At 35.4% G+C, this 27,898-nt stretch overlaps 1 protein-coding gene and 1 long non-coding RNA gene across 2 annotated transcripts; one reads left to right on the top strand and one right to left on the bottom strand.

The window, feature by feature from the left end:
• The first annotated feature begins 4,411 nt into the window (after positions 1-4,411).
• On the top strand, positions 4,412-6,861 carry LOC149821663 (uncharacterized). The gene is made up of 2 exons (XR_016425977.1): positions 4,412-4,955; positions 6,204-6,861. It is a non-coding gene; the product is annotated as an uncharacterized LOC149821663 (long non-coding RNA).
• A 2,993-nt stretch (positions 6,862-9,854) lies between these two features.
• LOC149821662 (large ribosomal subunit protein eL15-like) lies at positions 9,855-14,215 on the bottom strand. The gene is made up of 4 exons (XM_089979988.1): positions 14,123-14,215; positions 11,935-12,101; positions 10,735-10,932; positions 9,855-10,307 (listed from the first exon to the last, which is right to left on the bottom strand). Exons 1-4 carry the CDS (start codon positions 14,124-14,126, stop codon positions 10,062-10,064), a joined length of 615 nt encoding a protein of 204 aa, XP_089836114.1. The 5' UTR covers positions 14,127-14,215; the 3' UTR covers positions 9,855-10,061.
• Between the last annotated feature and the right edge of the window lie 13,683 nt (positions 14,216-27,898).

Here is a 27,898-nt window from a genome sequence, read left to right as displayed (position 1 = left end):
TTTTTTAAGGTTTAGGATTTTTCTTTTTTCAATTAGCATTTAGTTTTTTTATTTTATTTTTCAAATAAAATGAAGCATGTGTTTATTTATGTATTTTTTATTTTCAATTAACATTAAACATTATTTCACTTGCTTGATTTTAGTTGGAAACTTATAATTTAGGAGTTTTTTTTCAATTGCCATATATATGAAATTATGAATAATGCTTGTTAGGATTTAGGGTTTTATTTACGTTCAAATATTTTAAAAGGTCTTAGGTTTTTTTGTGCTTTTTTTCTTAATTAGCATTTAGATTTTTTATTTTTAAATAAATTAATATTTATTTATGTATTTGTGTGCTTTTTGATCAACATTAAACATAATTCTACATGCTTGATTTTAGTTAGAATTTTGGGGGTTTAGTTTTTTTTCAATTAGCCTATTATGAATGACTTTGTTAGGATTAAAGTTTTATTTATTTTTTTAAATAGCATGAATAGTTAATTAGATTTTAAGGTTTTTTGCAAATAGCATTTTGTTAGGATTGAGGCTTTCTAGTTAGTTTTTTTAATAGCATGAATATTTAATTAGATTTTTATTTGGTTTTTAAATAAGATAAATATTTAATTAGGTATGTTGGTAATTTTTAATTAACATTAAACATGATCTACAAGCTTGATTTTAATTAAGATTTTAGGTCTTTTTTTTTCAATTAGCTTATATATGAATGATATTTGTTAGGATTTCTTGTTCTGGTTTGGTTTTTTGTAAAATACCATAAATGTTTAGTTATAATTTAAGGCTTTTAATTTTTTTTGAATTACTATTAGGCATGAATCCATTAATACTCAATAATGAGTACATGATTTTAGTTTAAATAGTAGGGGTTTTGTTTTTTTTGTCAATTAGCATAAACTCAACAACCAATAATGAAAGGTATGTATCTGACATTTTTTTAACAACGCATTTTTGCCCACCCTAAGTTAAATTCCTGGCTCCGCCATCACTGTTCATAATGCAGTATAGCACCTGAGCATCCAACGTATCATCACCAGCCTATGGCTATTATGTATTCTTATTGCTTAGTGTCGAACCCCAAAAACTCTTTTAAGTCCTACAAAATACATAGCCTGCAAGAATAAGACCAATCAAAAGCTTGTCGTTTTAGGATCTCAATTTTTTTACTCTTTTTTCGGTTTTTTCTTTTTTTCTCACGCTTGTCATCTCTTGGTTGAAAACTGGCCCATGCTCATGCTGACAACATTGGTTAGGATTAGAGATGGCAGTGGACCAGGGGCCTTACCTCGCCCCGTTTGGACCATGGATGGAGGTTAAAATCAAAACCCGGGCAGGTATGGAGGGCAGGATTTTGAGATGGGGGTGGGGTGGAGACCTTTTCCCCCGTCCCGGTCCACTGCCATCCCTAGTTAGGACAATAAGTGTGGATAAACTCAGAAGTCCCTTTGATGCCGTTCATCAATGGTGATGTATGTTTTTTGTGGGGGCCCATCTGAGACATAAGCTATCCATCCGAGGTCATTTGATGCCGTTCATTGCCACGGATGAATGGCATACAGTCAGAGGTACCATTGACCTGATCCACACTCAATGAATGTCATGCCATCAGAGGTGGGCCACGTAAGGCAGGGTGGACTTCGGGTCCCACCGAGGGTTTTCCTCGTTTCAGCGAGGGTTTATCGTTATAAAGAAAAAGAAAATCTTCAGTTCTTCCTTTTTCTTCTTGCCCCAATTACAGGAACATTCATGTGGGATTTGTGTACTATCATGAATTTTACTTGAGTGGAATGAGCTTTGGAAGCAGAGGCAAGCAGGCCATGTTGAATGAACTTAGACAAGAACATTTTCTGTGATCAGAATAATTTGGACGACTGAGAAAAGAGAATCATAACACTGGCTTAATGTTAAAGCATGATACCGAACACTCTGACCACGTGAGACCAGAAATCTTGAAAAGTGAAACACCTTGTGTTAATCTTAACACCTGGCATTCGTTGCTGGCGTTTTGTGCCATCAATCACTAAAAAAAAAATTCCAACAGGACTTCTTTATGATTTATGAAACACTGAACTTTTTCATTTTTAAAAAATAGGTAGAATCAGCCGGAAACCAATAGGCCGATTCACCACATTGGTCCGAACTCCAAAATATACATCTACGGCTAAACTGAAGATGATTCTGTACGGTAACCAGATTGGGTCGGGGCTGAACCGATGTCAGTACGGTCTGGTTTTTCTTCGACCGGACCACATTATGGTAAGGAACTGTGCCAAAATCCGGATCACATCTCACACAGCATAGGGCTGAGTGCCTCGCAACTTTAAGGATCCGTTTGCATGTCATGGAAGAGTAAGCTGCACACCTCTTCCGCGAAAACAGAATTGAACCCCCGACCCCACAGGAACTCTTTGTGCAGAGAAGGGAGTCCAACGTTGAATCTGGACTCCTTTTCTGCGAGGAAAGGGAAACCTGCGTTCATTTTGCCTCTGTGAGCCCCTCAGAAATGCACGCCCGTCGATGCATTTCCACAGAAAGTGACATGCAAATGGACCCTAATTCTGAAACTGAGTTCTCGTTGTGTGCTTACTTGCCCGCACACATACATGATGAATGATTGATTGGTGTCCACTGGTTAATATGTGCACCCACCTTTGACCAAGTCAACACCTCTCTTTCACTCTTTCTCAATTATTTTTTTAAGTAAAATTAGGATTTCCTGGGTCGTAAAATTTGGTAGGATGTGATATGCTTTAATAAACTGGTAGAGGTGTGCCTAACCCCAGCTTTCCTATAAAAAAAATGGTAGGATATGAACTGAAGTGCCCGTTTTAAAACCCTTAAAAGTCCTTACATAACCTGCTTTTTACTCAATAAACTATGTTGATCGTATCCATAGGAGTTTCTTGATCATGTGATCATTTGATTAAACAAGTTGGTGTAAGTTCACACGAGCAGTGGATAATGAACTGAGAATTTATTTTTTTCAATTTCACCATATATATGTGATCTAGATGCTTAGTTTTATAGAAACAGACTCTTAGATCATCTGATTATCAAGAATATTTAAGGCTTGAAAATTAACGGCTCAATTTTTTTATAAATATTCAAGCATCCAAAATTCATTTTTTTTCATAAAAAATACATGATCCAACATTCAATTCCTAGCAAATGGATCATGCCAAATGCATCTGCATGGTAAGATTTACAAAATAATTGCCAAAAATGCCTAGTTCACAGTGTGGTTTTGAAGTTAACATATTCTAATGACTATATATATATATATATATATATATATATATATATATATATATATATATATATATATATAGAGAGAGAGAGAGAGAGAGAGAGAGAGAGAGAGAGAGAGTAATGTGTCCCTCAGGTCTCCTATTTTTGGTTAGGTTTCATTAAGCCCTTTTAAAAATTGTAGTTTTAGGTATTTTTTTCTCAAGTCTAACACCATAGATTTGATTTATGGGTTTTGTTTAGTGGGAACTGACTTTTGGATCGGTGGAAATTGACTTGTATACAGATGTTTCTCGTGATCCAAAATCAATGGCTATGAAGGTACAAGTTTTTCCTCACTCATAAAAACATATTTTTTTTGTCGAAAAAACATGATCTAATAGTTGATTCCCGCTAAATCAAGCATGTAAACACATCTAATGGTTCAAATATATCATAAAACACTTAAAACTTATGGGGCAGAAGGGTGAAGAACGAGAAATGGGGCCTATTCTCATTATATATATAGGTTCCTTCTATCAGAATAATTTTCTACTTTTTCATTTTTTCGCTTCTTTTCCCAAATTTGACCTCACAGAATATCTACATGAGCAGCTCAGTAGAAATCAACTTTTACATCGTATAACTTCCCATCATCTGTCAAACGGGTTCAGTCTGACCCCTTAAGACAGTTGGATGCTGTCTCACGTCTAATGAACTTGGAACAAAGTTCACTTATATAGGCCTTAACGGATCTCACACTTTCCAAAAGTCAAATTGATTTTCCATTCCAAAAAAACAATGGATTTTACATAATGTTGCTTATCACAAGGCCTTGTGCATTCAACCCAGTTCTAGCCGACTTAGACATGATAAGATCCAAATAGAGATCCGGTCAAGGCTTAGTTTAGATCCAACTTGCAACCCTGCCCAACACCATGTACGTTCTGTTAGGATCATTGTCTAACCCAGGTGAGTCCTGCCCAATTGACAAACCTAACTTCTAGGGATATCTTGGCAGCTTTGAGGACTATTACGATATACTCTCAAGATATGTTGGTCACTTTGGACCAAAACCCAACATACCAATTTGCGATAGAAAAGGCACGCAATTTATGAGGGGATAATATTCTCATTTTCCCCTCTTTTTTTCTTTTCAAACCCTGACGTGTTTCTGCCACTATTAAAAGTGGAAATGAATCTGCCACGTCATCAAAGTCCAAGATCATTGGTGATCAATTCTCTGGCTATCTTGGTTCCCTTCACATACAAAATATCACCCCTCCCCCACTCAACCTCCCCAGCATCTAAGGGGAAGCTCTAGCTGAAGAAACCCTTGGGCTGCCCCCACCTGCCTGATTGATATGAATCCTCCCCTACCCCCTTCAACCCACTGTGATGACTCAGTCACCCAAGTAGGCCATGATTTCATGTGCCTTGGCACCACCAACCTACTGTACCACCATGAAAGACCAGCCAATACCCCTCAGCCTATGCCTGAATCCCATGAATTCCATCTCTTTCCACATGATGACACACCCACTTGGCTTTACAATGACTCTTGGCAACCAAGTAAGGGCCAGATCATGGATCCAGTTGAACATCTGCTGCCGCCGACTCGAGGGAATTCCAACGATCCGACCAATTCGAATGTTCACCAGCTAACCTTAGATGTTTGCAGCACTGCAAGCTCATCAGCTTCTCAGCCCTTGGAGTTTTCAGTCCATGGACAGGTAATCCACACGAAATCAGCAAGTGGGATATTTTTTGGTAACTTTTTCTTTATGAAAAAAAAAAGTGTTCATGTTCATGTTGGTCTTGTTTCAGTTCCTTTACTGTGTGGATTAATGAACCCTTTTTTAGGTATTAAGGATATGATCTTTACACATTTTTTTCTAGAAACTTTTTGTGCTACAAATCACGCTCCAATAGTCTGTCACCAAGTAAGCGACCAGTTTGGTATGTGTATTTTACCCCATTGGGAATAGATATGATCACCTAGACTTGGTAATGTCAGTTTACATTACATGAAGTCTTAAAATCATACATTGGCAAAATGAGGAATGCTCCTTTTGAAGGTTAGAACGGGATCATGAATGAATTTCCCTTGTTGAGTTTGCTCCCACCCATACCATAGATGTTTGTTCGGATTCAACTCAGAAAATGGTCCAACCAACATGTAGAGGCATAGCTTTCCTTTTCTACAAATTTTAGCCAACTTTGTAATATGTTTTCAATATTTCCTTTTAGTGTGTGCTATACTTTTTATCTGCAAATTCCAAATACCTAACGTTTGTCACTTTTTTTTTCAAGACAAACTTACATTTGCCACTTTTGATTAAGTGGAAGATAAATGCATTGTTTTTTGGGCATTTAAGGGTAAATTAAAAATTATATTTTCAGCTCTCATGGTTATATGATATGTTTTGGGGTGGTTAGAGATCATTAGTCATAACTATGCTTTTTTTCGTGGAGAAACTACTACTATGGTTTGAACATCCTATTACGACGGGCTGAGAAGTATCACGCACAGTGTAAAACTTCACGAGTACTCCTCCCCTGCCCACTGGGGTAGTTTCCTATGTTTTTTAGGCCTTGTGACAAAGAATGCGCACCCCGGGTATCGAACTTTTTATCTTCTTCAACTTGAAATCCTTAAGCCAACCCACCTAGACAGGTATGCAGGTATTAAACTCTTTATCTTCTTCAACTTAAGCCGACCCACCTAGCCAGGTGTGTTGAGCTCTTTTGGGCATACCTGTGTTCTTTTATTTACAAGTAATCTAGTTTTTCCTTCAGATTTTTTTCAGTGATAAATTGTACAGGAAGTAACAAACTTTAAGTAAAGAAGCAAGTGCATGCGTATGTGTGAACATCTGTGCATCGCTTTGGAAGCTTTCAGCTAAATTGTTATATACAAGAAAATTTGATCAACAGATCATTTGTTAGAAGGATGATCAAGCATTTGTGAATTGTCTTAGGCCTCTGGTTCCTGCAGCACAACCACCACAGATGCAATTCATGGCAGCAACGCGATGCACCAAAATGAAGGAAGTTCTGCAGCGGAGAGAGAAGCAAGGGTGTCAAGATACAGAGAGAAAAGAAAGAAGCGCCAGTTTGCCAAGAAGATTCGGTATGTTTCGCGCAAGGCCTATGCCGAAAAAAGGCCAAGAGTAAAGGGCCGGTTTGTGAAGAGCACAGAAGCTGAGCCAGAGGAGCCAACCCCTCACTATTCTATGGAATGGTTCCACCCTTAGGCACTTGCTTTAATTGGATCACACTCAAACAACCTAATTGCAGTGGGCATTCTGTGCCAATACTCAATAGTCAATCTACACTGCACCATAGCTGGACAGAGAAAGAAGTATTTGACGTTCAACTTTGCCATTGTGGATTCTAGAAAGCCCTGTTAACTTGATGGAATTAAGGGCTGATTCCACATTGCAGGAATTTTGGTTCGTCCAAAAGGCATCCAGAATTGTAGAAGTGTGAGGATTGGGCGTATTTTATGGCTGCTCTTTGCTCATTTCTTTGCGGAATTAAGTGTTTTGTATCGTGTTTAATGGATAAAACAAGTTTTCTTGATTCCATGAAATGAACTTTGGGATTACAGTTGTTGGGGAACTACTCAACAACCTATCTATAGATTGCACTATTAATAGATCGAAGAAACAAAAACCGGCAAGAGAAGAAAATCAATCACACAATGAACAAAGATTTTACGTGGTTAGGCAACAGTTGCCTACATTCACAACTGCACTGAGATATATTAAGATTGAGAGAAACACACACACACACACTTTATAAAAGACGGATTGCCCCTTCTTAAATACAAAGAGTCCAGGGCAACCTATTGAAGTAAAATTATAAAACTACCCTCTGCACTCTAGGAACAATATAGAATATTGTTAGATCCACAAAAATTAAGAATTTATAACAAGGTAGGGATCCGCACTCCAACAACAGTTTAATTTTGCATTATTCTTCCCACATATTTTGTCATTTTTCTGTAAATCCTTCTTATTTTCCTGGTTTATTTCTAGTTATCTAAATAATGAATTGATATTGGATGGTTTAGATTCTTCAGATAAATGGTGCAGCCCCCCTAGACTCTCCCAAATGGATAGAGGGGGAGATGGGATCCAGTGTTCTCATGTCTTGTAGCTTTGGTTAAAGGACCAATCACGTTGAGCAGTTTTGAGGGTGGGCCTGCATTCAACCGTCCACAGGGTCCACAAAATGGCAGCATGTGATTGGTCATGCGGGCCTAGGCTACGAGACACGGATCTCTCTGGCCTGATCAGGTCTCAGCCTTTGGTTATTCTACACTATCCAGTGTTTTGGATAAATGGCGTGGCACCCAAAACCATCCAAAATGGATTCAGTGCTTTAGCATAAAACAATATCGGCACGCTTAACCTCTAAATATCCAGTGTAGCTTATACGTGCAAAAGTGAAGGGTTCACAGGGGCTCCTCTCATCTGGTAGGAGCTACTTTTAAATGTCACCGAGTTGATAGGACATCACAAGTTTGAAACCCATAGGTGGCATCTATTGCCCAAAGGTTGAAGCTACGTGTATTATTACCCAGTGAGCAGGGGAACCTCAAGGGTTTTTTTACCAATCAGAGGCCAGCCAATGTGCGGGTCGGTGATGAGGGGGCTTTTTCCTTGGATTATCCTTAAAAAAGAAAAAAAAAAGGTGCAGAAGTGAATGACTCAAGCATGGCAGACAGGATGAGACCATATTCTTGGGTCGTAGAAGCATCTCTGGAGAAAGATCACAGACCAAAAAAGGTGAGGCACTAACAACTTGCAACTGGATATTTAGAGCCAACCAAGACTGATTCCGTGGAGTCATCTAAGCCCTTCCAAAACGCCAATTTAACCACTTATTTGTAGGGCTAAATCCCTATCACGAAAGTTAAATAACTAATCACTTGATAGCCTTCAGAATTGGCGCTGGGAGGTATGTCAAGGAAAAATGATACCTTCTCCACGTCACTTGATAGCCTTCACAACTTCCACTTTGGCAGTCTATTCACAAGATGGCTCCACAAAGGTCTCTACGCGCTTGTCCAATCCAGGACAACAGAGATCTTATCTATATGAGCAGATTATTGGTTTTATTTCATGACCACTGCACATCTCACTCGATGGAGGTGTATAGGTCTCACTCACATATCCCAAGTGAGATGTGTAGCAGAACCGTCCTCCATTATAGGGCTATATTTAGACACAAGACCTTACGATCAATTTTTATAAGATTCAAGGCAAAAATAATCACGGAAGACAATCATAATCATAACTTGTAAAAGATTATGGCATTGCAAACATGCCCCAATTCTCAACCGAATCAAATCAAAGAACGGCCTAAGACTGTGGGAAGTGGCTGTCATTAAGTCAGGATTTCTGTTACTTCCTTTTTATTGTCACAACACGATGAGCAGCTTACTATTGTAAAGGAATTTCCATTATAATCCTAATAGTTCAAAAAAAAAAAAAAAAACCAATGCAAATAAAAAGGAAAAACTGAAAAAGCATGAGAGAGATTTACCTATCAACATTCTCAAAATATTTCAAGAATACTTGATTGAATTATAAATTTTTTTTTGCCCCTAATGTTGTGGGTAATGGGGTACCTCTGTGCAAAAGATCAGCCATAACCAACACGTAACCTTTATCCCAAAGGGGTTTGGCATAGTACTAAAAGGTACTCAACGTTTCATTCTCACGAGTGTCAGGCCCTTGCATATAAGAAACGACAAGATGTTTGCTCGTGCCGAAGCAAGACCACTCCTTGGGGACCAGGGGTGCACCACAGGTTTACACCACCAGAAAAGTGACTGCAAGTACCGCAGGTTTAGCGAGCGCAACTAGGCCTTTGATCCTGATGGTGGTTTCCCTGTTCATCATGAAAAAAAAGAACCCAATATATCCCCTTATCAAATATCTGGCCAAAGACCATAGGACCCCTCTTTTTATCGCAGTTTCATCCAAGACATCCTTTTTTTTACTTAATCAAAAGATACGCCTAACTTTATTGCCTTCTCTTAGATTGATGTTCTAAAGAGAGAAATCTTGTGTCATAACTACCTACATGATGAAAAATCTAAGAGGGCTACGCTTGACCAATCTTGAGGTTGCTAATCGTTCAAGGCTACAAAATCATAATTGGATGCTAAGGCCCCAAGTCTCGTGCTAAGTAGGAAATAAACCCATGCACCCACTTGCCCCAGGGGGGTGGTTGGGGTCAAGGTTTGATTCACCTGGGCGTCACCCCCTCTATACAAAAGACAACGCCGAGCATAGGCCCCAGGACAGGGATCCTAGCCTTGGAGTTTTACGCTCTTAGCACAACAGTAGGTATGGCAGGCTCAGCCAGCACAACCAGATCTTTGTGACAGGAGCGGCTTCTTTGGGTTATAAATCGGAAAAAAAACATGTATCCACTTGATGCAAGAACAAATATGCAAGGGAGCTGATGATACATATCTTGGCATCTTGCGCAGACAAACAAAGTTGCAATCATAAAACACAGTTTAACCAGCTACAAGCAAAAAGCATGACCTGTTAATGTTAATCACTATAACGCATGACCTGTTAATGTTAATCACTATAACGCATGACCTGTTAATCACTATAACAAGATATAACTCGGGGTTGATAAGATCGAAAGCAAATGTTCAATGCACAACATATAAAATCCTCCCAAGGACCTAAAGAAAGCTACAAAATTCCAAAGTTCGGTGTTCACAACTAACAAAAATTGTGCAGAAAACAGACCAAACACAATAAAAACCACAAAGACACGGGAGCTCAACCCAGATATCACCAAAACTAACGGTAGCGGCGAAGAGATAAGGTTTGGTTCCTCTTCCAGGTAGCCCTTCGAGAAGGACGAGCCTTGTGGTGAGTGTGACCTTTCCCCCGAAGACCCCTGTACTTCTTTCCAGCAGATGTCAATCCACGAAGCTCTCTGTGCTTGTGGACTGGGTTGCAGATCCAGTTGATCCTGGGATCATTGCGGATAGCATTATGAGCAGCATCAACCAGGATGACCTCAAAGTACTTGTATGTTGAGTCCTGCATAAGCCAGAGCAAGGATGAACCACATAAGTAACATGTGCGACACAAGGTTTTAATAAACCAAATAACTAAATAGACAAAACTTGGAGGCTGGAACTCGATTTCAATTCAAGGTTCAACACATAAGCCAAGGTCACTCTACAACTTAGGCACCAGATGGCACATCCATGGCCTTGGACCCTCAAAAAGCCTTAGTAACTCCCATGCATGAAAATTCAAGGATATAATGAATGATGATGGCAACCAGATTCAGTCAAGAGTAGTAGTTTGGTATACTAAATTTCTAAGAAGTTTTTGGTATTCGCAATTTTTCAACTTCTAGAAGTGTGTAGGTATTATAATTTTCCTAGATCATAGGTAAGAGAAAAATCTTAAAAACCATGCAGTTAAAAGTAGATACAAGGAACTAGGAACACTCCCTCACCTGGTTCACCCAATACGAGTTTAGCACCTTCAACCCACCCAATTTGCGGCCAGCTCTTTCTTCAGCAACTGATCTCTTATTGCGCTGGAACTTGAGTTGGGTAATACCTTGGTTTGTAGGCTTACCATAGACAATACCCTTTGGTACGGGCCTCTTCCTCCCACCACGCCTAACTCGAACCCGGTAGATGACATATCCCTGATCAGTGAAGTACAGATGATTAGGAAACATAGAAATGAAACAATTTATCAGGGTTAAGAACTTAAGAGCACCTGATGCCTTTATTTTCTCAACTCTAGATTGCTTGTGATATCCACAACAGCATTTATTTTAGTTTCAAAAACAAGTCTAGCAAATCTGAGTCAGTGTGACAAACTAACAGAGTTATTGTCAAAGATAATGAACTGGAACCAAAGACACATCAACAACCATAACCAACCACTGAAAACTTTTTTTAGCTACATTTTTTATCTTTACTTTTTTCTTTCCTAATTTAGTTACAGTCAACTAAGGGTTACCCAATCAGATTCAAATCCAAGATCCTTCAGCTAAGATAGTGTCTCAATTAGTCCAGCTGTCTTTTTATAATCAATCTGTCATCATCTCCTGATAAATAGATAAAAAAATAAAATTAATCAACAAACTATTGCTCCACACTGCCCCGTTAAAAATTAGGCGCATTCAAACAAGTCATGAGTTTCTCATGCACGGAAAAGGCCAGAAAGCAAATAGGCATAACGCTAAATCACAAGTAATAAACACAGTCTCAAACTGGTAAATGCTAGGTCACTGAAAGACTGCATCAAAAAGTGAATGGGATCAAGCAGATAAATAACCAGAACAGGAAATTAGGAAATCCAACCATAATAGTCGGCCACCATTTCTAACAGATTGAATACCATATTAACTGGTGTTCCATACTGCAAATACAGCATATCTTGTCTAAGTACAAATTTTTAAATGTTCCCTTTACTCCGATGTTTTCCACATACTTTATCACCACCACAACAACAACAGCAATACCATATTAACTGGTGTTTCATACTGCAAATACAGCATATCATGTCTATGCACTATTTTTTAAATGTTCCCTTTACTTCCATGTCTTCCACATACTTTATCACCACCACCACCACCACAACAACAACAACAGCAATGATGAAGATAAAACTTAAGGGCAATAAGCAACAAGTAAGATACCTGTTTGGCTTTGAAGCCAAGTCGACGAGCCCTGTCCGGACGAGTTGGACGAGTCACACGAACAATTGAAGGTTGTTGGCGATACTCCCAGCACCTCACCCTTTGCAAAAATCGCATCACATCAGACTGCTTCTTTCTCCACAATTCAGAAACATACTTGTAAGCCCCTGAATATGGTACAAACTTCAGTATATTCAAATTCTAAGTCCAAGTTGCATCTAGGATAACACATGACACAATGGTACAATATCTTCTTATCCTCTTACATATTAAAATAAGCATCCATTTATAGCAAGTTAAATATCCCTAATGATGGTAGGGTGCATTTAATTTGTTGAATGTCACATATTCCCACTTGGATACCAATTCTCATCTACTTAACTGGGCCCAAGAGGTGTTTATCAAGCTTTCTCCTAAGGAATAAGCCTTGGTATAGCTGCTTTGATATGAAATTGATCCCTTGTATCGTGAATTTTTGGTGCATTGTGGATGTTGATTTTTAATCATCATTGAAATTTGTATAAATATCAAAATATTATAATATAAGACATGTTTTACTTTGCCCACTGGACCAGGTATTTCATAATTTACAGTGCAAGATACAGGATTACAGGGTTGACAATGTTAACCACCAAGTTGTGCAAGTCCCAGAGTAAGATTTCTCTTCGTCCAGGCCAATTGGATACAGAAAACTCTTTCATAAGAGGGTATGATCCATCAAGACTAAAGATGTCTAGGCCCAGGCCCCTAAAAGCCTAGGTGGCACCTAGGCATCGACCAAGGGCCAACACACATACTAGAGTGCTAAAAATTAAGAGATTTAGCATTTCAAATGTAAAAAGGCATAATAACAGCGTATAAAAATTATATAACCTAACAGTCGATCATGAGAAAACACAACCAACCATGTACACTGCATACAACCACAACCTCTTACACCTTAATACATTCTGACAGTACCATAAACTAGATTCAATTAAATGTTCAATAAAATAAGAATATTTCAACAAAAAAAAGCAAACAAAATTAATACCAAATGTATAATCAGTTCACAGTTCACAGTGATTGCTAATTACTCATATTACCCCAGAAACCCACTTCCAAATTTACATGAACAGTACATTAAAAGCGGTGCAAACTAGTATATTAGAAGAGGAAAATTAATATAACGATATGGCAAACATGTAGGGATGTACTTCCGAGAAACAATCCTACTAAAACCACAATGCAGCTAACTCTGAATAATAAAGAATAAAACATATGATATGAAGGGGCTCGGAAATGATCATCTAACTCTGATAACAACAAAAAGTCCTCACTCACTATAAGCCTCCAATCAAAAGGATGCATCACGGTCGTAATAGCCTCATATCTACTGCACCCATCATTTAAACGATGGCCATTACACAGAACCGAAAACCAGAGACCAATCTTCCTATTGAAAAAGCAACAAAATTTTTCAGCTAAAACCACAAATAACGATAACAGGCGCTTCGGTTCAACTTAAAACCAAAAAACTCACATGGTGACTCAAACAGAAAGAACGCAAAAAAATGCGTTCTTCTAACCCGTAAACATATACAAGGAATACATAATTAGCTCCAACCATTAAATTCAATCGCCATAGAAAATGCAATATCGAGATAGTCCACCGAACCAACTTCAATCCCCAAAAAATAAATCCATAACCCCGACATCTTCACGGACATATCGAAACCCTAAACCCTAAAGTGGTGTTTGGAGGCACCCACTTGTCCAGATAAACGGGATAAGGTGGGAAATCGCATTATCATCTACAGCAGAAGAACCCACCTTCTTCCGTTCATCTGGATAAGTGGTTGCATCCAAACACCGCCTAAGGAGGTGTATGGATGTCCCCACTTGTCCAGAAAAAGTGGGATAAGCTGGGAAATTTGCCTTTGCCGTTTATCCGACGTTTACAAGAAAAAAAAAAAAGAAACGACGATGATGGTGGATTCAACTCCAACCGATATTACCTACGCAAATCCCAAAATGGCGAAAACCCAATGAATGAGAGAGAATAACTTCGCAGAAACCGCGACACTTCCTACAAACGTTCTTTTCATTTTTTTTTCTTGGGTAATATTTTCAGAGCAATAACTTCACGGAAATCGATCGAGCAAACACGAAAGAATAGAGATCGGAGAAGGGAAGAGGAATCGCTTACCCATCGTCGATCGGAAACCCTAGCCCTCTTCTTCTCCTTCTGAGAGGGAAGCAGCTTCCTATCTCATTTCGAGCGTCTTTTATTTAGGTTTTTCGAGGGTTTCGGAGTGACGAATGGTGTCCGTCCGATGTGATGAAGAGGATCTGGACCGTTTTCTGAGGAATTACTCAAATACCCCTCCATTCTTATAAAGTATCACCACTACCCCAATATGGGTTCTCCTTGAAAAATGTCTCAAATGACAAGGGGATTAGCTTGAGAATTAAGCCCTCAAGCAGCACCGTCTACTCGTAGGAATATGCAAATATTTTCTGTTAAAACCCGCTAGTTTTTAATTTCAACAATACTCTAGAGTCTTGACCGGCCTATTGGCGTACTAGTAGAAGTGCAAACGGGTCAGATTTGGGCCAGATCTGAATCCAGCGGTAAGGATGTACCCGCATATAGGGATGGCAGTGGACCGGGAGAAAGCGGGGCCCCGCCCCATCCCCAGTCCTTCTAAAGGATGGCAATAGACTACGGGGAAACGGATCCCCGCCCCGCCTCATCCCCGTTTGAACCGGGGATGGAGGACATGAAACGGGGATGAAGGTGGGGGTGGAGGTTAAAATCCATCCCGGTGCGGGGATGGAGGTTCTAATCTTGAGACGGAGCGGGGGTGGAGACCCTGTCCCCCGCCCCCGCCCCGGTACCCGCATAGGAAATACAAGTGATAATATTGGATCTAGGAAAATAGAACAAAAACAAGCTATTTACATGTAAAAGTGCAATTATATTGGTTTTTTACTCTAACCAATTCCATATCTAACTTAAAACACTGACCTGAATCCGAATCTGATCCAAATGCACATTCGGATTTTAATTAAAGGATCCAAATCTAGAAATATCATGTCTGACTCTGATTGGATATTCAAATATAACCAATCCATTTTCAGCCCTAAGTACTAGTGGCCAATCAAGCCTACCCTGCATTCGGAATGGCTAGGCCTAAGCCCAATTTGGGAAGGGCGATCCCCCAAAATGCCATGTCCTAGCCTCACAGGTAGGTATTTGACCCATTAGGGTGCAGCCAAAACCAGCCCAAATAACAAGCACTTGGGTATAGGTTCGGTTTATGTCGAGTCATAAAATGAGACACTACATGTTTGAAAGCAAGAAAATGGTAGAAAAAATGCAAGTATGAAAGAAAAAATGACAATTTTTTCAACCATTCAAAGTGAAAGATTTATATATATATATATATATATGTATATATATATATACATATATATATATATATATACATATATATATATAGAGAGAGAGAGAGAATATATTATTCAAAAGGATTTTTTCTATCATTTTTTTTATTAGAGCAACCCATTCACTCATAACACATTTCATTCCATGGGCTGCCACAGCAAAAGCTTTATTCATTTTCATGTTCTTTCCACCCACCACCATTTAGAGGTCTCTCTCTCATGCTCAAAGCCTCAAACCACATCTCTCTCTCTCTCTTTGAAGGAGGGATAATCAAGCATCTCTCTCACACACAATTTTCTCACATTTTTATTCATTTTTTTCTTATGCTACACAAATATGTGAAAATTTTTCATTTAAAAAAGTTATCATATCAAAACTTCTCATAATCAGATCACCAACCCCTCAGCTTGTTGGCTAGGAGCTGTTAGTGCAAGTCACCATGTGTTTGGGCATTGCAAGTTCAAAACCCAATGGTATGTTGTAATTGATAGGGTCTGCCTAACCTCATCTGGACTATGAAAAATACAAACTTCTCAATAGCAAAATTTTATTTTCCTGTGAGAATATTTTTTGCTTCCAAACGTGCTCCCCCACATAGTTTAGAATGTACTTAAAATACATGTTTTACATACAAGTACGTAGTAAAACACATGGTGAGCCAGGTAAGGTCGGATACCCAAGAAAATCATTGCCTAAATATGACCTAAGAGTTAGTGGGATTGATTGGAGATGGAATCAGGTAGCATTCATATCATAATTTTTATGTTTATACCAGGATATATGGGTACGGGTTGGTTGAGGTATCCGAGACAAACCCAAGCCATTGACAGCCCAGGTAACAACCGAATTCTCAGCCTTTTATTTTTTATCCAACTCTATTTACACTTCTTTTTTTCTTTTTAAACCAAGCTGGGGTTAAGCAGAATTATGTTCCTAATAATTTCTAGACATCAACCAAGTTTGGTTTCACATCACATGAATTGCACATAATCTATTATTTTTTGATAATCAGTGGAAACCACCTCACTCCCTCACTCATGATTTAGGTTTCATGGGTTTTTTATTTTAATTATTAATTTAAAAATCTATTTAGTCAATGCATACATAATTTAATTTTTTTAAGTATGATATAGATTTTAAGGGTTTTCTGTTTAAAGTTTTTCAAAGTTTAACGACCATGTTGATATAGATTGGGTCAAAACAAATATCCATGAAACAATCATTGAAAATATACTTGACACACTCATAGAAGAATGTCTTCATAATAATGGTAAATTTACATTTATTTGGTAATATGTGTGTTTTGTTATGGTATTTATATTTTCTTAATATGTTGATTGAATGCATCCTAAATCAATTTTTTTAATTATGATTTAAATTTTCATGGTTTGTATATTAAATCATATTTTTATAATTTTCTTAATGAATTCATACTAAATTTGATTTCTTTTCTCTTATGAGATTTAAGTTTTAAGAGTTCTGCATTATAATTTATATTCTTTAATATATTGATTAAATGCAATTTTATTTTGAATGTTTAATTTATAATAAATGTTGTTAACTTATTGTTAATTTTTTAACAAGTATTTTATATACGTGTATTATCAGAAATAGCAATACATGAACATAAACATAAGGTTGGCATTAATACGCATAGCAAACACATAGGGCGAGAGATACAATACTTAAGTAGTTTCATAAGAACAATTGCACGATATCCTGATCACACACCTTTAAATTTTTTTCTTGGAATACATTATCAGATTTTTGTAAGAAAAATACTTAGCTTTTTATGATGATGATGATATATATATATATATATATTGTTATTGCAAAAAAGTTTTGACATTTATGAGATGACGAAAACATGAGTATTGAAAAAATGGGCAAAAATCTAGAGAAACTTCATGTACGAGCTTAGAAATATCTTCAAACAACATAGTACTTTCGATGAATGCCGGACAACATGTCCATGTTATATCCCTTATCTTCAGTAAAGAAGCATAATATGTTATTTTAAACTATAAAACTTTATGTTGTCATATGTCATCCTTTTTTTTTATTTTATAAGCTATAGAACAGTTGGTACATATTTGAAACAAATTTTCTTTCTTTTTTTATTAGTTGACATTATATAACATGTTAATTGTTAATTCATAAATATTGTGAATATTGGTTATAGAGGGTTGAAGGTTAAATGAAAAATTATATATAGTTATATATGCACATATGCTTTAAATATTGTGTTTCTTACAAAAATTCAAGTAAGAATATTGGAGTAATGAAGGTTCATTATTAAATGAATAAAATGAATAAGAAGTGTGATTTAGAATGAATGTGTGAACTAGTTTAAGTTAAATGAATTAATGAATATATGTATGAGCATGCTTGTTTTTAATGAATAAAATAATATATGTATGAATATATTCATTATTAAAAGAACATATGTATAAGCATATTTATTTGACGATAAATGAATGATTATAAGAGCTAGCTCATATTGAATACAAAAAATAAATGTATGTATGAGCATGTTCACATTGAATCTAGAAAATAAATGCATATATAACATGTTTATTTTTTAATGAATGGTATGAATGAGCATGTTTATTTAAAATGAATGTATAAACTGATTCATTTTTAAATGAATAAATGAATGCATAATCATATTAAGCTTAGAATGAATAGATGAATGTATAAGTAAGTTCATCATTAAATGAATGTATGAACATGTTATACACGAAAAAAATTAAATTAGCAAAAAAACTATAGCTATTGCTAAAAAATGCCTATAAATATATTTTTTATAGTGCTAAAATTGTCAAAAAATTTATTGTTTTTTGCACTAATTTAGCACCACAAAAGACATTTTTTCTGATACTACATTAATAAAAAAAATGTTAATTGTTGTACACATTATGTCAGTAAAACATTTTTACAAGTGCTAATTTAATGCAAGTAAAAAATGTTTTGATTAAAACACATTAAACAAAATAATGTTTGTATCTTATTTTTTTAAGAAAATTGCAAGTTCACATGTATAATTTGAATCACATCCACATACTCAATATAACATGAGTTTCATGGAATCTATGCTTTGAATTGTATATTGAGTCTAAATAAAGTTGTCATTTTTTACTATGAAAGATAGGGAAATCACATTCAAGATTAGAGACCTAATAGTGTTGGCTCAATCCACTCTATTTACGGCAAACCCCTTGCTTTCCTTGCATTCATTAATGCAAGGGGTTTGACATTCATGAGAATTAAACCCAAACAACTTGTCTAATGGTCATAGGAAAAAGCTACTTAAGCTTGATGTGAAAATTGGGTTGCTTTTATGTTTATTTGATTTTATGGGTTTCCTTAACTTTTGTATATTGTTTGTGTTTTTTTATTTCTTTCAGTTTTGATGGTATTCCACACCATTTTTTTTTATTTGAAAGGCAAACTTGGTTAAGGAGACCCCCACCTGTTGCACAATATACCATTGGGTTTCTAACTTGAAATGTCCCAACATATGGTGACATGCACTAACAGCTCCTATCAAACAAGTTGAGCCCTCATTGGTGGTGTCCCACACCAGTAAACTCACTTTTTTTAGTGTCCTCCCATCATGTGCTAAACCCGTTCAGGTACGAGCAGTCCTTCTTGTAACATAACAATTGCATATTCCTGGCACGAACTCAAAAGGACAACTTGCTGACTCTACAAATTACGTTTTTGTAAACTCTCTTTGATGCAGCTCTGCAAACAACTCGGGTCAGATCTTAGTGTCGGGCCTTGTCATAAATCAAATGGGTTGGATCCTTGACCTAAAACCCAACCAACTTGTAATAAGAGAGTAACCTATTTTGGATTCACTAAGCGATGCTTATTTTCTGCAGAATTTTATTTTATATTTGTTCATTAGATGCCTTCTACATAGTAGAACCAAGTTCGAATTAGCTAGATTAGGTTCATAAGGACCTAAGGACTAGGTTAAGATATTAAAGAATAGTCCTCAGCAAGTTGGCATGTGTAGACTTGGACCATCAGCCTATTCTGGTTAAGACCACTTGGGGTTTACTTAGAAAGGGTACAAAGTAAAGGGTAAATGGATCAGACCAATTATAAACGGGCCTGGTTCTCCCCTGCATTTTGTCAGTCTTATGCCATTTGCAACCTGTCTCAAAAAGCTTATCAGACCGAGTTTTGAAAGGGTCTGATCTGAGATTTATCCGGTGGAGGTTCGTTTGGGGCTGGACCCATATCCAACCCGAGTGCGAGTAGCTTCCTCGCAAAGATCAATAGCATTTATGTGATTTTTTAGATTGAAAGGATTTATGTGTAAAGTACTTCTTTCCGCCTATAAATATTGATGTCCATTTCATCTGTGATTCCCTATTTCAAGGGTGTCGGTCCCTACCCTTTGCCCTTGTTGTTCTCTTTATTTTTCTTTCTATTTTTTTATTTACTTTTGAACATCTATAATTCTCTCTCTATAAAATTTTTTGGTGGATTTCATTTTTTTTTTGTTATCATGTTTTTTATTCCAACATCAGCCGACTTTTTAGAATTCTTTCTCGAGAAGCAAAAGAACGCCTTGAGGTAACATCGATTCTTGTTCTCTAATCATCTCTTCCTCCCTGAGGTTCCTATCTCTTTTTTTTCTAATTATTTTGTCTTGAGTCGGTAGAATTCCTCTAATATCTTTCAGATTACATATTGCTAGCTTTAGTTCTTTCTGTTAGAGATTGAAATTGAATTGATTGCTTTATGCCATTGCGTGGAAGCGAAGCAACTCAAGTGTGTATCTTTTCGGCCTTCATTAACGCCTTTCTTTTTACTCTTCATTTTTCTAGAATTTTGGTATTTTTTGGAGCCATAGTTGTGAAATGTTTTCGTTTTCCTTGCATGCATGGCATAGATTTCATGTTTTTAGTTGATTTGGAGTATTTCATCATTTTTGCTGCAAAATCTGGTTCTGAGCTATTATTTATTCAATGATCTTAAAATGTATCATTTTCTTCTTTTCTCTTTATTCCTATTTCTGTGTTAATTTTCGCTTTAGCAAGGAATCTGTTCCTTTATTGTACTTTTCTTCTGAAACCTTCAAGAATTCTCATTTTTATATCATAAAATCATTTTTGTGTCCACACTTGCATGCCATAGATTTTTATGATTTTCATTGTTTTTTTAGTATATTGTGTTATTTGTGAGGTAATTTCTATGTGACAATCACACATTTGATTACATTCCATCTCGCTCGTGCTCTTGCCCCTTTTAACATGAAATAATGTCATTTCTTCTTATTTTTCTTTATAATTTTCATGCTTCTATTTATGTTTCCTCAATGTTTTCTGACCTTGCCCCATTTTCATTACTGAATATACAAATTTCTTTTGTGATTTAGCATGGTTTTTATTTTTTTCTTTTATGATAATCAAATTCTGAGTAGTTGTTATGTGATTGTCTCAATTTTTTGTTATATTCACCTTTGCATGCCTGCATGTGTGCTTGCATTCAGAAGTTTCCTCTATTAGTATGAAATATTATAAACTTTCATTTGTGCACGACATTGATTTTGTTATTTTTTTATTCCAATCACTTTATGAATCTTTTTTTTGTAAAATTCGTTTATAAAATTAGTAGATATGATCTCTCCCTCTTAACGTTTCATGATTATTTTCTGGCACTTTATGAAAATCTGAGTATGCTAATTCTGCATTTTTTTAGTCACTTGTTATATTTATGTTGATTTCATTATTTATTTTTCTTTAAAACTTTTTCTTTTTTAAGTGTGTAATAAACGTCCATGAAAATGTGGATATTGTTATACTAGTTTTTTTTTTCTTTTCATTATATACTTTTTAAAACTACACAAATATATGCTGCATTTTTTTGCCCTTTGTCCCATGTATGTTGATTTCATTATTTATTTGCTTTAAGGATTTTTTTCCTTTAAAAGTTCTATTAGAAGAAATATCCATGAAAACAGGTATATTATTAATTTATTATACTTGTTTTTTTTATTAAAACTTTCCAAAACTTTGAATATATATATATATATATATATATATATATATATATATATATATATATATATATCAAGACATTTCCAGAGGACGAATTTTTAGTGGTTTTCACACCATAACTTTTGGTGGTGTGCTCTTAATTACATAAATGATAGGTTTGATTTTCAACAATGGAAAAAATAACCTTTTGATTATATTTGGCATATTGCGTTTACTATTTTCATGTGTTAAAGTTGAATCCAACATGATGTTCTAAGTGATTATTAAAATATCCTTATCTTCATTGATTGTGAGCCATTGATTTTCACTGTTTAAAAATTTGGATCTTATGATGTATAGGTGATGACTAAACATATTAACATTGTAATCAAATCATGCTAAATACATCTGTATGGTATGGTTAGATATCGAACATTTGGTGGCTTAACACATGCAATTACTCTCATACAATATCGTGGTTTTGAACCATAATAGATTTTTTCATATATCTACTAATCTACATTAGATGTTGGATTTATGTTTGTGTGTTTTTCGACTATTGGGTGTTATCTTATTTATACATTGATGATTTGATTTATCTGTATATTGTTTATGCCTCTTCGATAGTTACCTTTGTAATGAAATTAACTAAATCTAAAATACATAACTTATGAACATGCAAGAACACACTTCAATCAAGTAAAACACTTGATTGAATAAACCACACCACCCTCACAAGGGTCAAAAATATATTTTTTATTGCATAGGAGAGCTCTTAGAAGAGTGAAATATAAAAAGGCCTTGAAGGCCTATTTATAATACAAGGGGACATAAAGGGGGCAGCTCCAAGTGGCTGTTGGGCTGCTCCCAATGGTGTCCCATCAAATCTGAAAAAGAAGAAAAAGTATAAAAATAAAAAAATAAAAACAAACTAAAATAAAAGGTGGTCAACCCCTAATGGGTTGACACCTATTACAATGAAAAGACCGAATTACTTGCCTCAACTTGCATACCCTTCCGTGATAATCTGTGTATCCAAGTGATAGTTCATATACATATCTTCATCCAAAACTCCATTTAAGAAAGCAATTTTCATATCCAACTACCAAAAATTCCATTTCCCCAATGAAGCAACCACAAGTAATGCCCTTATGGTAGTCATATGTGTCATTGGGGCAAATGTCTATGCGAAGTCAATTTCGAATTGCTGACTATATCCCTTAGCCACCAGTCTCGCATTATACTTCTCAATTGACCCATCTGCATTAATCTTAATCTTGTAAACCCGTTTGCACCCAACAACATTCTTTCCTGGTGAGAGTTCCACGAGATCTCAAACATGCATAATCTTCAGTGCACTTAGTTCTTCAACCATAACATGCTGCCATTCCTCCTTAGAAGAGGCCTCTGCATAAGAGTTAGGCTCGACATAAGAAAAGATTAGAGCAAGATAGGCACGATGTTGAGGGGTAAAAGAATCATAAGACACAGAACAAGTGGGAGGAACAAGCACTTTGAAGCTTCTACGTACTTGAGGAAGTGAGGAGAGTGAAGATGACTCTCAACTTGTGTTCTCTAGATCCACTCGGGAAGACTCAAAATTGGCCTCTAAGTTTCATGCCTTCTCCATTTGTATTTGTTTAAGAAAAAGGTTCTCCACTATATTTTTTTGCCTTCTAACATAGGCTTCTTCAAACCTGTTACTCTTCTCAAGATCTCTCTCTCCATGCACTCTTCCCAACTACTCTTTCTTCAGGAAATTACATTAAGAAGAAGTTAACAACCCCTTTCTCTTTAAGCTCCCCTCTACCAAAATAAGGTGTGTCATCATGAAAGATAACATGTCTTGACATCCAAACTCTTTGTTCTAATGAATCATAACACTTATGATCTTTTTGCCCGCAAGAAAACCCCAAGAAATAACACTTTACAAGTCTTGGTGAGAGCTTGTCCCTATAATTATCAAGTAAGATTACAAAACAAGTGTATCAAAAAACTTTCACCATTTCATAATTTAGAACAGTTCCATACAACCTTTGGAATGAGGATATACCTTTAAGTGTCCCTGATGGCATCTGATTGATCTGGTATATTTTCATACACATTGTGTCTGCCCAAAAGTCTCTAGGCACACATCCACCAAAAAGTAATGCTTTAATAGTTTCTAAAATGTGTCGGTTTTTCTTTATGCTACTCCATTTTGCTCTGTGATGTATGAACATGTTTTTCGATGTTTAATTCATTTTTCTGCAAGAAACTCTTGAACACACCACTAACATATTCTTCACTTGAGTCAGTATAAAGCATCCTAATTTTAATAGAAAATTGATTCTCAATCATCACACACAATCTCTTGAAAATAACAAATAGTTCATGTTTATTCTTCAAGAAGCAAACCCATAAGTAACAAAATATAAAGAACTACTTTTAGACAAAATCATACTTGGAAAGAGAAATAAAATCTAAGGCATGTATGGATATTGAACACACACTATATATATAACTCATATTTATGTCATCAATATCAAGATTTAACTTATTAACAATTCATTAATTTGGATCAAAAGCCCACCAATGTGGTGTGAGCTTTGATCGTCCATTAATGAAAGTGAACAACACCTTTCAAGGTGGTTCTTTGCATATGTAGAGATGCATCCAACATGCTCCTACATGCTGGTTCGTCATCTAGATACCTGAGAAACAAATCATAAGTAAAGTATCATACCTTGTTGATGCCTGAGAAAAAAAATTGCAAAGATAGACGTTAGTACTGCCAGAGTCTCACGTGCAATCATGTGAGAGAGATGAAATCGATAGAGTGAAGGAGAGAGTCATTAAGAGAGATGTAGAAAGAGAGTGAGGAATAAGGTAAGATGGTGAGAGGGCTGGGCATGAGCTGCCTGCCTTGCCCAACTTCCCCCCCCCCCTCCTTTCCATATGGTCCAAAACAAAAACAATGTAAGTTTTAAATCTTTTCCTAAGTTCTTATGCTTCCTAATTACCTTTTGACTTTTGTATTTCTTTCTTTCTTTATTCACCTCCATGGAGAGGAGAGGGTGTCAACCTATTCTTCCCCTTTCTATTGTGATTTCAAAAAGCCAAGTCCACCAAAGGTGGGTTTTCACTTAAGTAGGAGAATCCACTTACGAGGGGTGATTCCCACTTGCTTATATAGGTATTTTCCTTTTCCCTTAATTCATTTTTTTCTTTCTTAATTTCTTGTATTTTCTTTCCTTCTTTTTGTTCCTATATTAACTTGTCTCATATGCCATAATTAGAGAGAGGGAAGAGGGATCGACCTTCATCTCTTGGATAGGTGGGTCCCACTAAGGGTCGAGCCACCATATTTACCTTTCAATTAAAATTTATATTTTATTTTTTTAATATCCTAATTAGAAATTTGATATGGGTTTTTTATTTGGTTTTTGATCCTATTTGGATTCTATTCAATTTGGGTCAACTAAAACTCAAATCCAATTCTAGAATGGATTTCGAATTTATCTAAGATCTGGTATCCAAACACCAAATCCAATGTAATTGGATCAGATCCAATTCACTTCTATAATGAGTTATGGATCTACCGAAGACCCAGATCCAAGTACTAGATCCAGCAATTTCAATTGCGCCATTTTTTAGGTTGAATTCCTCGAACCTTTAATTTCATTCAAGTACAAATATTTCAAAATTTTCATTTTCTTCAACAACTATTTATCAAAATTTAAACTCCAAAAATTAAACAAAAACTCCTTTATTGATTTAATAATTCATTGAAATTTTATAGGTTCTACGATAAGGAACTCAATAAGTCGTTTTTGTGTGTTGATCAAGAAGCGCTAGACAAGCTTTGTAAGGAAACAAGGTCTTCCAAAATATATTCACCGAAACAACAAGAGTGGACACTCAAAGAATTCCACCAAAGCACCAAAGGAATACACAAGCCACAAAATAGGTTTATACATAAAAACCCATTAAAAGGGCAAAAACACAAGAAATAAAATAATATTTTATTGATCAATCTATGCAAGAAGGCATACAATATAAGGGGAGTCATCCCCTATTTATATACGCAAGAGGAAGTCTCTAAGAGACATTGGGGCAGGTCCAACGACTCCATTTGGAGCTATTGGGCCTATCCCAATGTCTCATTTGACTAGTCAACTTTGTGTTGATTAGTCCAAAAGAAATTAGAAAAAAAAAGAAAAACTAAAAACTAGTTCTAACATAGTTACATTGTAATATATATATATAATGAATACATACATATATATATATATACTTATATATATACAATGTATATATATATATTTTTAACACCCCCCTCAAACTTACAGTTGGATAACCGAAAGTTTATCCAATAGGAAGTAAAATCTAGGAGCAATGAGAGGTTTGGTGAAGAAATTCACCAATTGATATTCTGAGGTGACATCGAGAATATCGAAAATGTTCGGTTGCTAACAATATAGATGAAACTTTTGTTGTCATAAACATATCTTTGATGCTCTTTTAATCTGGACTCTCATGTCAGCCACCAAAGATACCTTTTGTTGCTTCTTACGTCTCTATAAAATCAACGAGTCACCTAAAAACATAAAAACTAATTGTTGAGTGTCGATTATTGAGATCACCTCTCCAATCAATATCAATATAAATAATTAAATCAAATAATGAAGAAACAAACAAAAAAATCCTCAAAAAACAAAAGTTTTAATATATCTAATAATGTGCAAAAGTGCTTCCACATGAACAATGGTGGGAGTATGTTGAAACTGACTTGCTGTGTGAATTGTATGCACAATGTCAGGTCTCATAATTGAAAGATATGATAGTGCTCCGACAAGTTGTCTGTATGGTGTTGGATTTTCAATTGGTTCTCCATCATCAATCTTCATTTTGACATTTACAATTTCAGGAGTGTCAACCTTCTTATTATTTGAAATATCAGACTTGACAACAATATCCAAAACAAATTTAAATTGAGTTAGCAAATAACCTTTAGAAGAATAAGCAACTTTTATACTAAGAAAATACTTAAAAGACCCCAAATTAGTCATTTCAAAATGTATTTTGAAAAGTCTTTTAATGTTTTCAACTTCTTATTAATCGCCGCCTGTAATGATCATATTGTCCATGTAAAAAAGAATAATAATAATACTTGCATCAGAAATCTTAACAAGGTTGTGTCTGTTAAACAAGATTAAAATCCAACATCAAGTATAACTTGATTAAACTTGTTATACCAAGCCTTTAGAGCTTATTTAAGGCCATACAAAACCTTATCTAAGTAAAGATCTTTTTCCTTAGGAATAACTATACCAAGCAGTACCTCCATATAAACTTCTTTAACCAATTTACCATTGAAAAACACATTCTTAACATTCATTTTGTATATAGGCCATTTTTTTATAGAGGCAAAGGCTATTACGCTTCTAACTGTGGTCATCTTAGCAACATGTGCAAATATTTCCTCATAATTTATTCCATACTCTTGGGCGTTTCTCTTGGTAACTAACTTAGTTTTGTACCTTTCAAGGGTTTCTTCATTCTTGGTTTTTATCTTATAGACCCATCGACAACTTATGGGTTTCTTTCATAGTGGAATATCTTGGATAGTCTAAGTATTCACCTTTTCTAAAGCATCTAATTGTACCCTCATGGCTTCTAGCCTTTCAAAATGTTTCTTTCTTTGCTTCAACATAGTTTGTGGGTTTTATATAAGAATTTATCAATGCAACCTAAGATTGATACTTAGATGAAAATGACTCATATGACACAAAATTTTGAGGGAGTTTTGATACTCTCAATTACATTCTAGTTTGTGTTTCTACGTGATTTTCATTAGTATATTTTTCAAGGGAACATGGATGTTCAAAACTACTATGCCTGAAATATTGAATACATTTCTGATTTTGAGATTGTTTTTCACTTATCTCATTGTCATGAGATTCTTCTTTACTCACCATATCATTTTTGATATCTTGATCTTCGTCAAGATTAACATCACAATTACCAATCTTTAGAATTAGATCCAACAAAAAAAGAATATGCAATTATGTCCTTAAAATTTTCAAATCCATTTTTTTTAAAAGACATATTTCTTGAAATATATAATTTTTTATTTTTAAAATCAAAGCATCAATAGCCTTTTTTATTATTTGCATATCCCAAAAAAGGTACAAGGAATAGCACAAGGAGAAAGTTTATCATTTTTATCAATAAATACAAAATATTTTCATCCAAAAACCCTAAGCCTAGAATAATCAGGAGTAAGTTTAAAAAGTTTTTCTACTGGTGATATATTTTTCCAAATAGTAGATGACATTCTGTTAATAAGATAAATTGTTGTTAGAGTGACTTTGACCCAAAATTATTTAGGTACTTGATTTGAAATAATCAATGTTCTTGTGGTTTTTATGATGTGCTTATATTTTTTTTCTGGCCAAGCTATTTTGTTGTGGAATGTAGGGACAATATTTTTGATGTGTAATACCATTTGATTTCAGGTAATCTTTAAAATCTTTTGATAAAAATTCTCTCTCTG

The sequence above is a fragment of the Nuphar pumila genome, chromosome 11, assembly GCF_984573655.1.
Source record: "Nuphar pumila chromosome 11, dmNupPumi1.hap1.1, whole genome shotgun sequence".
NCBI classification, from domain to species: domain Eukaryota; kingdom Viridiplantae; phylum Streptophyta; class Magnoliopsida; order Nymphaeales; family Nymphaeaceae; genus Nuphar; species Nuphar pumila.
This window is presented reverse-complemented; position numbering and strand designations above follow the sequence as displayed.

Excerpts from the sequence above, each read along its gene's own strand:
- LOC149821662 (XM_089979988.1), bottom strand. Across the intron at positions 10,933-11,934 it reads TTGGCTTCAAAGCCAAACAG|GGATATGTCATCTACCGGGT; the intron begins GTATCTTACTTG and ends TTCACTGATCAG. Across the intron at positions 10,308-10,734 it reads ACTCGTATTGGGTGAACCAG|GACTCAACATACAAGTACTT; the intron begins GTGAGGGAGTGT and ends TGGCTTATGCAG.